Source organism: Staurois parvus, unplaced genomic scaffold (assembly GCF_062004578.1).
Source record: "Staurois parvus isolate SC_StPar_1 unplaced genomic scaffold, SC_StPar_1.0 ptg000195l, whole genome shotgun sequence".
NCBI lineage: Eukaryota > Metazoa > Chordata > Amphibia > Anura > Ranidae > Staurois > Staurois parvus.
This window is the reverse complement of record NW_028317991.1, coordinates 888,780-906,304: the sequence shown is the minus strand read 5'-3', so window position 1 is coordinate 906,304 and position 17,525 is coordinate 888,780. Positions and strand designations below refer to the sequence as shown.

Genomic DNA, 17,525 nt, shown 5'->3' with positions numbered 1-17,525 from the left:
ACATTGGAAGAGACTGGTATACTAACAGGGGGAACCTTTATTCTACTCAGTGATGGAAGCTGAATAATGTGGACTTAATATATAAGGGGAAGTGGTCCCAGCTATGTGGAGCTCCAAGGAGAGAAGGAGCTAAGGAAAGATGGCTTACATATTCTGTTAGGCCTTGTAGGCCGGGTCAGAGTCCTCTGATGTGACTACTAGTAAAGCTTGGTAACAAGTGGGCCATCTGGGAGTGTGTCCGGCCGGGCAGATCTATGGAAAGGGACATTGGAAGAGACTGGTATACTAATGGGGGGAACCTTTATTCTACTCAGTGATGGAAGCTGAATAGCTGAATAATGTGGACTTAATATATAAGGGGAAGTGGTCCCAGCTATGACAAGTGGGCCATCTGGGAGTACTAGTAAAGCTTGGTGACAAGTGGGCCATCTGGGAGTACTAGTAAAGCTTGGTAACAAGTGGGCCATCTGGGAGTACTAGTAAAGCTTGGTAACAAGTGGGCCATCTGGGAGTACTAGTAAAGCTTGATAACAAGTGGGCCATCTGGGAGTGTGTCCAGCTGGGCAGATCTATGGAAAGGGACATTGGAAGAGACTGGTATACTAACAGGGGGAACCTTTATTCTACTCAGTGATGGAAGCTGAATAATGTGGACTTAATATAAAAGGGGAAGTGGTCCCAGCTATGTGGAGCTCCAAGGAGAGAAGGAGCTAAGGAAAGATGGCTTACATAATCTCGGTTAGTATGTCAAATGTGACATCAGATATCATGAACCCTTGCAAAGTTACAGTAAAGTGAGGAAAATGCATTAGTTCATTCACAAATATTAGGACCTATGGCCAGGGATGCCGAGAGCAGGCCTCAGGCCAGGAGTATGACACAATATGGTGGAAGGTTTTATCAGTGTCGGGAAGTTGTCCTATCCAAGAAGAAGTTGGGCTGGAACATGAGTAGTTTGGCACAAACACCTGACCAATCACAAGCTCCCTCACAAATATATTTCTCATCACTGTACTTGGAGATGGTAATCCACGTATTAGGATAAATGAGAAGTCAGTCTCTGAACAGCACTCTGAACAGTGGTCACTGTGGATGGCAGGATGAGAACTTACCATAAACCCTACTTACCATAAACCCTAACATGTTCTGAAACTGCCTTAAATTCAGATCCAATGAAAATAATATTTTCCTAAATAACTTTGTAATACCATTTTATTCTCCTAACAGGCATTGTCACACGCTGTCCCCTGGAACTCAAGTTAAAAAAGTCTCCAGAGGGCTCAAGGTGGTATGGAAAAATAAGCTATCAGAACCAAATGGAAGAAATTCTGAACTCAGCAGAAGTTGAGAATGAAGTCAGGAAAGGTAAGACCTTGTCCAGTCCCTCCTGATCTCTTGTTTTAATGTTATCCTCCTCTCTGATATCCTTCTATCTACAAGATGTGCCTATTCCTCTGACCACTCTTGTCTTCTGCCCCTCGCTGCCATTGTCTTTAACGGCTTTGGCAAACTTGAGAGTAAAATTCAAGTTACAATGTTTTAAAATTAAAACACTTCACAACCTGTAACAAAAAATGGCAACCATCCCAACCTATAACCAGCTTTAGCAGTAAGGTGCACATGGAAGGGCAATGCACATCGCAAGACAAAAGATTTCCCCGCAACACTTACCAGTTAGCTTGCGAAACAACCAATTTGGCCCTCTCTAACAGTATGTGTTAAAAACAGAGGGTTTGTTTGCAAATACATGCGTAAGCCACAGTCTCACATCAAGTGTCCTCTGTATACTGTGAACCTAACTAAAATTTCCAAAGCCTCTGTAGTAGGAGCACATGTATAAATGGATAGGTTAAGGGCAGGTGTGCCTGGAGGAGCCCATTCCTCCTTAAAGGTACATTTGCTGTCATTTTGGTATAGCTGGGCATCACGTGCATCCCTGTACCTTTAAGGAGCGATGGGCTGCTCCAGATGCACCTGCCCTTAACCCAGTGTTTCTCAACTCCAGTCCTCATGGACCCCCAACAGGTCATGTTTTCAGGATTTCCATTATTTTGCACAGGTGATTTGATCAGTTTCACTGCCTTAGTAATTACCACAGCTGTTTCATCTGAGGGAAATCCTGAAAACATGACCTGTTGGGGGTCCATGAGGACTGGAGTTGAGAAACACTGCCTTAACCTATCCATTTATACATGTGCTCCTACTACAGAGGCTTTGGAAATTTTAGTTAGGTCCACAGTATACTGAGGACCCTTGACGTGGGACTGTAATTACGCATGTATTTGCAAACAAAACCCTCTGTTTTTAACGCATACTGGTAGACAGGGTCAAATTTGTTGTTTCGCAAGCCATTAAGGTCTTCAAACATCATTGTTGGAATACCTTAACCATTAGCCGCCCGGCCTATAGTCGTTTGGCGGCCTCAAAAACGCTTTAGCTTTCCGGGTGCACGCCATTTGGCGTGCTCCCGCACATGTGCAGTTCGCGCGGTTGCGGAGTCGCGCAGCGGCGCGATCTGTCACCGGCCGTGTACCTCGGACATGGCCGATGACAGATCTGAGTACCAGCCCCCCTTGCCGGTACCATGTGACCTGCTGTGACCAATCACAGCAGGTCACATGACAGTTGTATACAATGGATGGCTTCATTCATGCCATCCATTGTATACTAGTGCCTAGCTGTGAATGGTTACAGCAGGTCACATGCACATGTGAATGGTCACATGCACATATATATTTTTTTTTTCATACTGTCACCAGTCAGTGTCCCTGTTCACCGCCATGCCAGTTATATGATGACGCTGTACTGCACTGGTGACAGTATGTAAAAAAAAAAATAGTGAAAATAATTGTTTTAATTTTTTCATTTTCCGAAAAATTATGACAAAAAAAATACAACTTCAAAAAACTCGCCATGCCTCTTATGAAGTACGTCGGACTGTCTACTCTGCAAAAAGGGGTCATTTGGGGGATATCTGTACTGTTCTGACATTCTTGGACCTCAAGAAATTAGATTGGCTGTCAGTACTTCAGGATTGATCAATATTCAGATCTATACCATAGTTTGTGAACTCTATAACTTTCCTACATACTAAATAATACATCCTAATTTGGGTTATTTTCACCAAAGTCATGTAGCAGAATACATCTCGGCCTAAATTTATGAAGAACAATTATTTATTTGTAAACTTTTATGACAGAAACAAAGAAAAACGTGTTTGTTTTTCAAAATTGTTGGCCTTTTTTTGTTAATTTAGCAAAAAATAAAACCCCAGCGGTGATTAAATACCACCAAAAGAAAGCTCTAGTTGTGTGAAGAAAATGATAACATTTTAGTTTGGGTACAATGTTGTATGACCGCGCAATTGTCATTCAAAGTGTGAGAGCGCTGAAACCTGAAAAATGGCCTTGGCAGGAAGGTGTAAAATTGCCCGGTATTGAAACGGTTAATGACATTTTTAAGAAAAAAATGTGTATGTGTGTATACACCGTGTCCCAAATTATTATGCAAATGATATTTTTCTCATTTCCCTAAATAATTGATGTAAATAACAGTCAGCATAATTCTCATGTTATCAGCTATTAAGAGTACAATTCACATTTTATTGAACAAACCTCCTAATGATAACAGGATTTTTGTTAAACATAAAACACTTCCAATGACTGTTCCAAATTATTCCGCACAGTAAGTTTCAAAACACTTTATAGGTTGTAAAGAACTGAAAATTGTCATTTGTTGTGTATGCAGCATATTTACTGAAATCAAAAGCTATTTCAATCAAACTTTTAACAACATTTTAACTTTTTAATCATTTTAACAGGTCACTTTACATTGTAACATAGGACCCCTTATTTGATAGCAGCTTCACAAGTCTTGCATCCATTGAACTTGTGAGTTTTTGGACAGTTTCTGCTTGAATTTGTTTGCAAGATGTCAGAATAGCCTCCCAGAGCTGCTGTTTGGATGTAAACTGCCTCCCACCCTCATAGATCTTTTGCTTGAGGATGCTCCAAAGGTTCTCAATAGGATTGAGGTCAGGGGAGGATGGAGGCCACACCATGACTTTCTCTCCTTTTATCCCCATAGCAGCCATTGATGCAGAGGTATTCTTTGCAGCATGAGATGGTGCATTGTCTTGCATGAAGATGATTTTATTACGGAAAGCATAGTTCTTCCTTCTGTACCAGGGAAGAAAGTGGTCAGTCATAAACTCCACATACTTTGCAGAGGTCATCTTTACACCTTCGGGACCAGCTCTGTTCCCATGATTCCGGCCCAAAACATGACTCCACCACCACCTTGCTGACGTCGCAGCCTTGTTGGAACAGGGTGGCCGTCCACCAACCATCCACTACTCCATCCATCTGGACCATCCAGGGTTGCACAGAACTCCTCAGTGAACAGGACTGTTTCAAAATTAGTCTTCATGTATTTTTCTGCCCAATGCAGCCATTTCTGCTTGTGAGCATTGGTTAGTGGTGGCCGAATAGAAGGTTTATGCACAGTTGCAAGACTCTGGAGGACTCTACACCTTGATGTCCGTGGGACTCCAGAGGCACCAGCAGCTTCAAATATCTGTTTGCTGCTATGTAATGGAATTTTAGCAGCTGCTCTCTTGATCCGATGCATGGATCTGGCAGAAATCTTCCTCAATGTGCCTTTATCTGCACCAACCCGTCTGTGCTCTGAATCAGCCACAAATCTCTTCATAGTGCGATGATCACGCTTAAGTTTTCATGAAATATCTAATGTTTTCATACCTCGTCCAAGGCATTGAACTATTTCACTCTTTTCAGCAGCAGAGAGATCCTTTTTCTTCCCCATATTGCTTGAAAATGGTGCTCTGCTTAATAATGTGGAACACCCTCCTTTAGTAGTTTTTCCTTAAATTGGGCTCACTGGCCAATCTAATTATCACAGGTGTCCGAGATTGTTTTCAGTGATCAAAAGAGCCCTGACACACAATGCCATCCATGAGTTAAACTGAAAAACAAAATATTTAATCTTTGTGACACTTAAATAGAATTTGCATAATCATTTGGAACACGGTGTATATACACTATATTGCCAAAAGTATTGGGCCAGCCTTCCAAATCTTTGGATTCAGGTGTTCCAAACACCTCTATGGCTACTGGTGTATAAAATCAAGCACCTAGACATGCAGATTGCTTCTACAAACATTTGTGAAAGAATGGGTCGCTCTCAGGAGCTCAGTGACTCCAAGCGTGGTCCCGTGATAGGTTGTCACCTGTGCAATAAGTCCATCCGTGACATTTCCTGGCTACTAAATATTCCACAGTCAACTGTTAGTTGTATTATAACAAAGTGAGAGCAACTGGGAACAACAGCAACTCAGCCACCAAGTGGTAGGCCACATCACATGACAGAGCAGGGTCAGCGCATGCTGAAGCGCACAGTGCGCAGAAGTCGCCAACTGTCTGCAGAGTCAATAGCTAAAGACCTCCAAACTTCATGTGACCTTCAGATTAGCACAACAACAGTGCGTAGAGAGCTTCATGGAATGGGTTTCCATGGCCGAGCAGCTGCATCCAAGCCTTACATCACCAAGTGCAATACAAAGCCTCGGATGCAGTGGTGTAAAGCACGCTGCCACTGGACTCTAGAGCAATGGAGACATGTGTGAAGGAAGTGCCACTATGACACTACACTCCTGATGTGAACACTGCTAAAGCATGCACTTCTCCAAGTATGCATAGGTAAACAGTTATTCAGGACCTCCATAGCTCTCTGAATGCACACGCAGATGTTCCTAAGGTCTCCGGCAAAATTGGAAATGTTATCCTATTGTGGGAGAAGGAAGAGGTTGGAACCAGATTCAAATTTGTTTTTTTGGGATGCGAGTCCACTTTTAACTCTGGATTTGCTTGTGGTCTTCTAAGAAGATCAGGTGGACCCTGCAAACTGCTCTCATGTTGGAGCACAGTTGCCAGAAGTTCTTTTGTTCCTCATGTTTCAGAAACTATTAACAGTTCAATTTTTCATTTACAAAGTGTGTAATTGCCAAAATCAACAACTGATAATATTGGAAAGAGCCTGCAAAAAGGAAACTAAGGACTCATTTGCCTGTGAAGCCTAAACACAAGGGTGTATTTTAATGCCCAGGAGCCCCTGGTGCTGCATACAGTCGCTCTTAGACATCAATGGGTGAAGGAAGCTGTATGCAGCTATGTGCCACTACATGCATGTGGTGTAAGTGCACAGACAAAGGGGGTATACCAAAATTGGAGCACTCAGAATTTGGTGCAGCTGTGCATGGCAGCGAGTCATTTTCTAACCAGCATGTTCAATTAAGCGTTGTCAATAAAACCTGGAATCTGAATGGCTCTGCACCAGATTTTGCAGTTTCCGGTTTTAGTAAATAACCCCCATAGTGTCCTTGACACACAATACCTAAGGATATCTGTGCACATGCACCAATTTACGCATGTAGCGGTGCACAGCCGCCATCACCTATTCATGTCTATGCAGCACCAGGGCCTCCTGCCTGTAAACTACTCCTATTTATATTTATGCTGCATGGGCAAATGCAGTTATGTGCCTGAGTCCTAATGCAGCCACTACAACTAAAGACTGGTAAGCTGCAGTATATTAAATTTGTGTTTTGGGTTTATATACGCTTGAAGTTAAAGTAGAACTAAAGGCAAAACTTTTTAAAAGTTTTTCTTTAACCTCTTGCCGTCTGCCTGCTGTTTATAAACGGCAGGGCGGTGGCAGTCCAGGGGCGGGTTGCCGTTCCTAAACGGCACCCGCCTTTTCTAGCTGTGCGCACTCCCTGGGAGCGCGCACCACCGCGATCCAGGTCCCGCTGTGTCCTCCGGACACAGTGAAACACCGATCGTCGGACGGGACCTCTGTACGAGGTCCCGATCATGTGATCACTGATTGGCGAATCAGTGATCACATGCAAAGTAGTAAGCAAGATGTCACTTGTGACATCATTGCTTACTACGTGTGAAATCTGTGAATGATCACAGAGGTCACATGGTACAGGGCTATTCACAACAGCCTTGTACCATGTGACAAGCTATGACCAATCACAGCTCACTCAGTATTTCTCAATGACTGCAAGAATGCAGACAGAGAGAAAGAGAAATGATTGCTTTTACATCCTATATGGGTGTAAAAGCAATCAGTGTAAAAAAATATATATATATCTTCATCACCCCCACAAGTAGTACAGTGTCACCATGGTGACACTGTACTGCTAGGGTGACAGTATGTAAAAAAAAAATAAAAAATAAAAAATAATATAAAAAAAAATAAAATAAAAATGTTAAAAAAAATGTTTAAAAATTATAATTTTTGGTTATAAACTGATTTGGATTTTTTTTTTTTACTAAAAAAATAACGGAATAAATTTTGGCCAAGATTTAGGATGAAATATTATTTATTTGCAAAATTTTATAAAAAACCCACTTTTTTTCAAAAGTTTTGGACTTTTTCATTTACATAGTAAAAAAAATAAAAATCCCAGCGGTGAATAAATACCACCAAAATAAAGCTTTATCTGTCTCAAAAAAATGGTAAAAAATTCATATGGGTACAGTATTGCATGACCGCGCAATTGTCATTCAAAGTGTGATAGCGCTGAAAGCTGAAAATTGCCCTGGACAGGAAGGCGATAAAAGTGTCCGGACAGGAAGTGGTTAAGTAATTGAGGGTTATAACCCCTGTCAGTTTATTTTTTGCCATCCGTGTCCCACTAGGGAGAATTACCATCACTACCTGTCCCATAGCCTAATAGGAAGTAAGAGGAAATCCCTGCAAATTAATGGAATTCCTTGGGGACCCCCAGGTCACCAGAACTAATGTCCCCATTGGAAAATTCCCCGCTATTACATTTCTGGGGACAACCCAAAATTTGGGGTTTCTTTTACTTTCACATTTGATGATAATGGTAAACAGGAGAAATAGGTTGAAGCTCCTTAACGGGGACAGAGACAGCAGTAAAAACCGGTGTTCTAATCCATTTCCACTCTGTCTAAAACTTAAAAAAAAGGTTTGTCATTAGTTTTACTTTAAAATTTTGGTCCATTTTTTAGTGCATATGCCCCAAAGACAAGCAATGATCAAATATTGCGGACAGAGAAACCCATGGTGTTCAGACTTATCTACACACAACTCTGAATGTTCGAACAATGCTCTCTGCAACAACTAGAACCACGCTGTAATTATCAATGTTTTTTTTTAATGCACACATTATTCTAAATGGTTCCAATTTTGTTTATTTTTTCTTGGCTTCTAGCTCAAAATCTCATAGCAGGAGAAGGGAAAGGTATCGGAGATGAGCTTATCACCCTGGAAGTTGTGTCTCCGAACGTTCCAGACGTGACGCTGATTGATCTTCCGGGAATCGCACGAGTCGCTCTACCTGAGCAGCCCCCAGATATTGAGCAGCAGGTTCGTTCTATGACCCTAAAGTGGAAATCTAGCCATGTTACCTATCACTCACCTCCATGACCATATACACTGATCAAAAAAATGAAAGGAGTACTTTTTAATCAGAGTATAGCATCAAGTCAATGAAACTCCTGGGATATTGATCTGGTCAGTTAAGTAGCAGAGGGGGTTGTTCAGTTTCAGCTGCTTTGGTGTTAATGAAATAACAACAGGTGCACTAGATGGGCAACAAGGAGACGACCCCCAAAACAGGAATGGTTTTACAGGTGGAGGCCACTGATATTTTTTTCCCTACTCATCTTTTCTGACTGTTTTTCACTAGTTTTGCATTTGGCTAGGGTCAGTGTCAGTACTGGTAGCATGAGGCCATACCTGGACCCTACAGAGGTTGCACAGGCAGTCCAACTCCTCCAGGATGGCACATCAATACATGCCATTGCCAGAAGGTTTGCTGTGTCTCTCAGCACAGTCTCAAGAACATGGAGGAGATTCCAGGAGACAGGCAGTTACTCTTGAAGAGCTGTACAGGGCCGTAGAAGGTCCTTGACCCATCAGCAGGTATCTTCTCCTTTGTTCAAGGAGAAACAGGATGAGCACTGCCAGAGCCCTACAAAATAACCTCCAGCAGGCCACTGGTGTGAATGTCTCTGACCAAACACTTAGAAACAGACTTCATAAGGGTGGCCTGAGGGCCCTACATCCTCTAGTGGGCCCTGTGCTCACTGCCTGGCACCATAGAGCTGGATTGGCATTTGCCATTGAACACCAGAATTGGCAGGTCCGCCACTGGCGCCCTGTGCTTTTCACAGATGAGAGCAGGTTCACCCTGAGCACATGTGACAAACGTGAAAGGGTCCATACAACCCGTGAAGAATGTTATGCTGCCTGTAATTTCGTTCAGCATGACCGTTTTGGTGGTGGGTCAGTGATGGTCTGGGGAGACATATCCATGGAGGGACGCACAGACCTCTACAGGCTAGACAATGGCACCCTGTCTGCCATTAGGTATCAGGATAAAATCCTTGGACCCATTGTCAGACCCTACACTGGTGCAGTGGGTCCTCGGTTTCTCCTGTTGCACGACAATGCTCGGCCTCATGTGGAGAGACAAGGCAGGCAGTTCCTGGAGGATGAAGGAATTGATACCATTGAATGGCCCCCACGTTCGCCTGACCTAAATCCAATAGAACACCTCTGGAATTTCATGTTTCGGTCCATCCGACGCCATCAGGATGCACCTCAGACTGTCCAGGAGCTCAGTGATGCCCTGGTCCAGATCTGGGAGGAAACACTCCAGGACACCATCCGTCGTCTCATTAGGAGCATGCCCCAATGTTGTCAGGCATACATACAAGCCGGTGGGGGCCATATAAACTACTGCTGCTAGGATGTAATCAGCTATTGTCCAAGGGCCCTCTATAGGGCTGAAGTCCTAGACGAGGTGCTACAGAACTTAGTAGGAAAAGCTCTAATCACCCTGGCTTCTCTGACTTTCCTCTTTGTGTCTAGAGCGGGGTGCAAAAGGCCTTGTAGACCGGGTCAGAGTCCTCTGATATGAGTACTAGTAAAGCTTGGTAACAAGTGGGCCATCTGGGAGTGTGTCCGGCCGGGCAGATCTATGGAAAGGGACATTGGGAGAGACTGGTATACTAATGGGGGGAACATTTATTCTACTCAGTGATGGAAGCTGAATAATGTGGACTTAATATACAAGGGGAAGTGGTCCCAGCTATGTGGAGCTCCAAGGAAATTGTTCTTGTGTTCATTGAGATATTAAAATCTTACTTTTAAAGAGGGTTGTACTCATTTGTACTGAGCACTGTATGTATGTATGTGTGTGTGTATATATATATATATAAATAACAATGTATAAATGCAATGTAATAATATTGTTGTTTTTTGTTACATTTTTTGTTACACAGATTAAGCAGATGATTATGAAGTACATTACAAGACAGGAGACCATAAATCTCGTTGTGATCCCCAGTAATGTGGATATCGCAACCACTGAAGCTTTGCAAATGGCAAAGCAGGTAGACCCCAATGGAGAGCGGACAGTCGGTATGATAAACAAAATAGTTTTCACAAAGTTTACAAAGTTTTTATTACATTATTGAAATACTTCCAGGCAATTCCATGTGCTGTTTCTACACCTCTGCAGGCTTCTACTGCACAGATACTTAACCTGCTTAGTGGCATAGATCTTCCTCTTCCCTTTCTGAATGGTCATTCATGAATTACAGAGACATTTAGGCTGTAACTGTCTATATCAGGAGTCTCCAAAGTTTGCAGTACGAGGGCTACATCATATATTTTAGAAATATTTGCGGGCAGAAAAATATCCCAATCAGAGCCCCCTTTCCATCAGGGTCCCCAGCAGAGTCCACACATTACACATGGGTCTCCATAAAAGTCCACTTATTACATCAGGGTCCCCATCAGAGTCCCCCTTTACACCAGTGACCCCATCAGAGCATTTCTTACTCCAGGGTCCCCATCAGAACCCCCCTTACATCAGGGTCCCCATCAGAGCCCGCTTACATCAAGGTCCTTATCAGAGTCCTCCCTTACATCAGGGTCCCCCTTCAGAGTCCCCATCAGAGTCCCCCTTTACATCAGTGACCCCATCAGAGCACCTATTACTCCAGGGTCCCCATCAGAGTCCCCCCTTACATCAGGATCCCCATCAGAACCCCCCTTACATCAGGGTCCCCATCAGAGTCCTCCCTTACATCACGATCCCCATTGGAGTCCTCCCTTACATCAGGGTCCTTATCAGAGTCCCCCTTTACACCAGTGACCCCATCAGAGCACCTCTTAATCCAGGGTCCCCATCAGAGTCCCCCCTTACATCAGGATCCCCATCAGAACCCCCCTTACATCAGGGTCCCCATCAGAGTCCCCCCTTACATCAGGATCCCCATCAGAACCCCCCTTACATCAGGGTCCCCATCAGAGTCCTCCCTTACATCAAGATCCCCATCAGAGCCCCCCTTACATCAGGATCCTCATCATAGCCCCCGTTACAGCAGGATCCCCATCAGAGCCTGCTTACATCAGGGTCCCTATCAGAGTCCTCCCTTACATCAGGGTCACCACTAGAGTTATGTCAGGGTCCCCATCATAGTCCCCCCCTCACATCAGGGTCCCCACTAGCGTCCCCCCCTTACATCAGGGTCCTTATCAAACTCCTGCCTTACATCAGGAGACCATGGATAGCCTCTGCTGACCTTAATCCTCAATCAGTGCTCATTGAGGATACGGTACTGAGCGTTGCATAAAACCTTGTAGCAGACCGGATGTGGCCAACAGTTTGGAGATCCCTGGTCTATATGGTAAGTGAATGACAGCTGAGAAGGAGAGGAACTGGAATTATTAGTTTAGATATATATATTCATAGAAAGGGCCTGGACTGGCAGTCTGGAAACTTTGACAAATACCAGAATGGCTTCTATATTTGTATATTTCTCTTGGCCTTGTGAGCCCTGAGTAATGCTGAATACACATGTAATGATAAACAACGGCCGAAGCTGTGATCCATTTGGTCAGATCTTTTTCTTTGAGGGCTCGTGAACACCATCAGAATTCGGCTGCATTGCCCAATGCAGTCCCAATGCAAGGACAACGCAACAAGCCCTTATGTTTTATGGCTTGAGTTCAAACCAATGTTCTGCATTGGTGTGCGCTTAAAAGCGATAGGATATGTAGGGTTTGAGTTATCAAATGCAAATAGGCTGTTCTTTTTGCAAGGGAGATTTCCCTTTATTTTGTCCCAAAGACACCACTGAAAATGAAAGGAAATCTCCCAAAATATGAGGGGAAATACCCCCTTAGACAGAGCAGGTGTCCCCATTGGAAGAGTTCCCCTGTATTCCTGCTAGAGGTGATTGTAGCAATATTGGTGCAGTTGCAACAAAAATAATTGAGTACTGTCTGTAATACTTTTTATTTGCACTAACATCCAAATTTTCAGAACATACTTTCAGGGTGTACCCCCTTTTTTTAGGGTCCAGGCAGTACTAATCAGTACTACTTAGACCCGGAAGAAGCGGGCACACCCCAAAAAGTTTGTACTGAAAATTGGATGTTAGTACAAAAAAGAAAAAGCATCATGGACAGAACTAAATTGTCTTTTTGCCCACTATTGCAGTGACAACAACTTTTTGGATTTTCCTTACTTTCTCAGTAACAATGCTAACCGGAATTAACAGGGAGGGTGAATCTCCTCAGCAAGGACACAGACAAAAATAAAAACCGGGCGGGGTTCTAACCTCCCATCACTACATTCAAAATAAAAAATCTTTTGGATTTACATGCACATACATTTGCAGCTTGCTTGGAGAGTCTCTGGGTAAATGTAGCGCTACCCCTGTGAGGGTCGCCAGTTGATGCTTGTCCCCAATTGTTGCCCGGACTTTGAAAGCCCCTCAGTCCCTCTGACACTCTAGATTCAGACAGGGGCGGACTGACCATTTGGAAACTCGGACACTGCCCGAGGGCCCGGGGTCAGTAGGGGGCACCATGAGATGCCCCTGGTACCTTTTTTCATAGGCTTTTTTGAGTTTGGGCAAGGCCACAGGGGCCCTATGATCCCCTATTGCCCGGGGGCCCCATGAGTTGTCAGTCCGCCCCTGGATTCAGACATTGTTATTGCAAACAATAATACCTTTTAAGAAGACACAGTACATGTTTATCAAAGTAAGTTACTGTATTCAATAGATAGTTGGATTGAAGAATAAAACAGTTTTCACTAAATACCTTCTGAAAGATAGTGACTAACGTAGCATCAGTATCACAATAAAAGAACTTGGATTTAAACTGAGTGAAAGTTAAAAAAAAGCTTGATTAGGCACAGGTATAAATGGGTATGTGCACTCCAAATATAGTGATCTAGGGGTTGATTTGCTAAGGCAAATAGACTGTGCACTTTGCAAAGTGCAGTTGCCCCAGAGTGTAGTAAATGAGGTAAAGCTTTACTGGGCAGAGATTTCCCAATCAGGTGCAAGAAAAATGAAAAGGCAACATTTTTGCTTCTACATGATTAGATGATGGAAGTTAGCAGAGCTTCTGTTCAATTATTAAGCCCCGGAGCAACTGCACTTTGCAAAGTGCACAGTCTATTTGTCTTAGCAAATCAACTCCCTAGTGTTGACACTGGTGTTAAGGGGAGAGACTTAGGGGTTAATTACTAAGGGCAAATAGACTGTGCACTTTTCAAAGTACAGTTGCTCCAGAGCTTAGTAAATGAGCAGAAGCTCTGCTGACTTCCATCATTATTATTATACCAAATTTTTTATAGCGCCAACCGTTTGCGCAGCGCTTTACAATATATAAGTGAGACAATACAATTACAATACATTTCAGTACAGAAGGAATAGGAGGGCCCGGCTTGTGGAGTTTACAATCCAAAGGAAGGGGGAGGTGATACAAAAGGTGATGGCTGCGGGGGATGATCTGGAGGAGGTGATTCAAGTACAGTTCTTAGGTGGAGGTGGGGTAGGCTTCCCTGAAGAAGTGAGTTTTCAAAGATCGCCTAAAGGCAGATGGTGGGGGCTGACCGGACATGCTGTGGTAGGGAACTCCAGAGGATGGGAGAGGCTCTGGAGAAGTCCTGGGCGAGCGTGGGAGGAGGTGATGAGGGAGCTAGAGAGGAGGATATCATGGGAGGAGCGGAGTGGGCAATTTGGGCGGTATCTGTGGATGAGGTCAGTGATGTAGCTAGGGGCAGTGTTGTGGATGGCTTTGTAAGCTGTGGTATTTTGAATTTTATACGTTTTATACGCTGATCATCCAATCATGTGTGAGCAAAAATGCTATTTTTAAAAACATTTCCTTGCATGAGATTGGGTATTCTTTGTAAAGTGAAGCTTTACCTCATTTACTAAGCTCTGGAGCATCTGCACTTTGCAAAGTGCACAGTCTATTTTCCTTTGGTAAATCAACCCGATAGAAACAAGTCAGCTCCCTCTGGACCACTGGAATACTAAGGTACGTTCCTATATTGCACCCATACTGAAGTATAATCTTACTTAGCCAAACGTTTGGTTGGTTGTGAAAAGTATACATTATGGCGCCGCTCTAAGCTGTGGATGGAAGGAAAAAGATCACTCTCCGGCAGTGAAAAGAGGGGAGCATGTGTTCGAGCAATTCCAGTGTTAGCCAATAAAATGAAGGGATGGACGCTGCTCAACCGACCCCAGGAGTCCAATGTTAAGGAATGGCCTGAGCCGCCATTCTGGCCACACCCTCTGATGCATTTTGCCACACCCACTGCAACTTGGTCACAGAGGCCACAGAGTCTTGGTTAGTTGGTCAAGAGATGAGGGCAGTTCAGATTTCAAATGTGAAGAGATAACTTGGCCAGCACATTGGGGGCCCATGTTGACTAGTTACAGATCTGCAGTATCCAGTAAGTAGACAGCTGAGATAGTTGTAACGGTGGTCCCTTTAAGGCAGCAAAGATATGATGTCTATATGCAGTGACTCTAGGTAGTGAATGGAGAATTGAGGTGTGTAGGTGTCAATCAATCAACCAATCCTGGCCTAAAGGCAGCCTCCACAGGAACAGCACAGTCAATGCAGGCTTTACAGGCACGCTTGGATGACAGCAGGACACGCAATCGGCTATCCCCAGTTGACAATGTAGAACTTGTAGAGTGGATTACCTGCTGAAGAAAAGACCTTGAACCCCTGGCTCGCTCAGGCTGAGACTGGAGGTGTGGTCCCTCCTCCTGAAGTTGGACTGGGACCTGCTAAGCCGCACTGGCATGGCGCCCCCGAAGTGCAGAACGGCAGCAATCCTGCTCTGGTTGAAATCTCCGGGCCAGAGTTGCACTCTACAAGTGCAGTTTCTCCAGAGCTTAGTAAATGAGGTAAAGCTTCACTTTGCAAAGATACCCAATCATGGACAAGGCAACTAAAGAAAACAGCATTTTTGCACGCACATGATGGATGATGGAAGTCAACAGAGATTCTGATCATTTACTAAGCTCTGGAGCAACTGCTCTTGCAAAGTGCAAAATCTATTTGCCTTTAGTAAATCAACGCCATGGCCTCTCCAGTAGGTCCATTCTGTGGCTCAGCCACTTGTTCAAGTAGGTGTGGTAACCTGTTATCCAAGGGCATTCAGACTAAATGCCTCAAGATTCTCTGTTTTAATCCAAAACCGTCACTCCACTCTGCTGACAGGAAATGACGTAGAATTCGGTATCCCAGGCACTAGAAAGAAATGTTAGGTTCTGTCAGGGATCAGTGCGGCGCCTCTCCCGGTGCATGCGCACTAGCGGCGGCTCACGCCGGGACACAAGCACCAGGTCCCGGCGGGCCGCAGCTGACAGGACGCCGCGCATGCGCAGTAGGAGCCGCAGGCGCGCCCCGGGCGGCCAATGACAGCCCGGGGGCGCGTCCTGGACGGCCAATGACAGTGCAGGGCGCAATATTTAAAGATGCCCTGCACTGTCACAGATTGCCGCAAGGTCTATCTGTGATCCTGAGTTCCTGTACCTGCATATTGACCCTGATTGCCTTGACTACGCTGCCTTTTCCTGTGCTTTGACCCGGATTGTCCTGACTACGCTGCCTTCTCCTGTGTTTGACCCGGATTGCCCTGACTACTCTGCCTTCTTCTCTCCAGACCTCCGGCTTGTTTGACCAATCTGCGGACTGACTTATCCTGCTGACCCTGCGTGTGACCTGACTACTCTTTGCCTGCTGATTCTGTACTCTGCTTACCCCACGGGACCACTGCTCGTGACCCGTCCTGCTAGGTCCCGCCGTCCTCCTCACATCTGGCTCTCCCGGTACCTACATACATCCCCGGAGGTTCCCTCTGCCACTGTTACAAGTCCATCCCCACCATCAGGGGCCCTGGTGAAAGCACAGGCCGGGACTTAGACTCCACGCTCTGGGTAGGTCTGTCAAGTGGGCAGCCGGAGGCACCACCTGGTGGATCATAACAGGTTCATTGTCCCCGAGTGATGCCTTACTTCATGATGCATAGCTGCCACCTGGCTACATCAGTTCCTGTGGATGTGACCTTTGATGGTCGGTGATCGCATTAACCCCTTGACACCGACATCACACAAATATGCGACCTTGCAGAACTGGGCTTTTTGTCCGTGGGGCCGCATATTTGCGTAACTGTCTTTGTGCTAGGAACACACCGCACAGCGAGCTCACAGCACAAAGACCGGGGTGTCACTGAGAGTCCCGGGTCCCGTTCTAACGATCGGGACCCAGGACTCCCGATTCCGGGTCACATGATTGCTGTGACAGCCTCTGATTGGCTATCACAGTGATCAGTCACTGTGAAGCCCGCCCCCCTTGTTTTTTTTCTCTCTGAATGGAGGAGAGAGATACATTGTATCTCTCTATTTGCATAGAGAAAAACAAGCAACTGTTTGTACAAAAAAAAGATAAATAAATAAATAAATATTAAAAAATAAAGAAAAATTATCTAGATCAAGGTTTGATCTAGTTCAGTGTCAGGGTTAGGGTTTTGGTCAGGGTCAAAGGTCAGGATTATTATTTTTTTTTTAATTTTTTAAAATTGGTATCCGTGTCAGTTAGTGTCAGTGTGTTTTAGGTAAAAAAAAAACAAAAAACAAAATGCGCACTATTGTTTCTGGGCTGTAGTACAGGTACAAACAACAAATAACATACATATATATTGGTATCGCTGAGATTGTCAAGAGCTGGAAAATGTATTTTGGGTTGTTCTTTGGTGGTAGGTTATGGTAGTAACAAGAAACACACAGCTAAATTTTAAAAAAATGATACTATTTTGGGCCAGTTTTCCTTTGATAATAATATAAAAATCAGGAAATATCCATTACCACTTACCACCAAATGAAAGCTTAATTTGTCCTGAAAAAAACAAGGTATAATTCACCTGGATGTACAAAGTATTTGTGATGATATGTACAGTTTTACTAACACATGTCAACGTTGTAAAATTTTACTTAGGCTTTAAGATTTGTTTTACCCTTACATCTTAAAACTTATTAAACACAATTTTGAGTTTCAAACACAGTTCTAAGATTCAAAGTCAGTATTCCTAGTTTCAAAGCCGAAATTCTAAGATTAAAATTCAGAACTCTAACTTT

General features: G+C 44.1%; 1 protein-coding gene across 1 annotated transcript in view; it reads left to right on the top strand.

Annotated features, from left to right (window-relative positions):
• The window catches only part of LOC149461648 (interferon-induced GTP-binding protein Mx1-like), a 95,014-nt gene that overhangs the window by 17,397 nt on the left and 60,092 nt on the right, over positions 1–17,525 (top strand). The window contains exons 5-7 of the mRNA XM_089677880.1: positions 1,228–1,365; positions 8,267–8,421; positions 10,344–10,482. Coding sequence (XP_089534006.1) covers positions 1,228–1,365; positions 8,267–8,421; positions 10,344–10,482 — 432 coding nt within the window. The remainder of the gene's footprint in view (positions 1–1,227; positions 1,366–8,266; positions 8,422–10,343; positions 10,483–17,525) is intronic.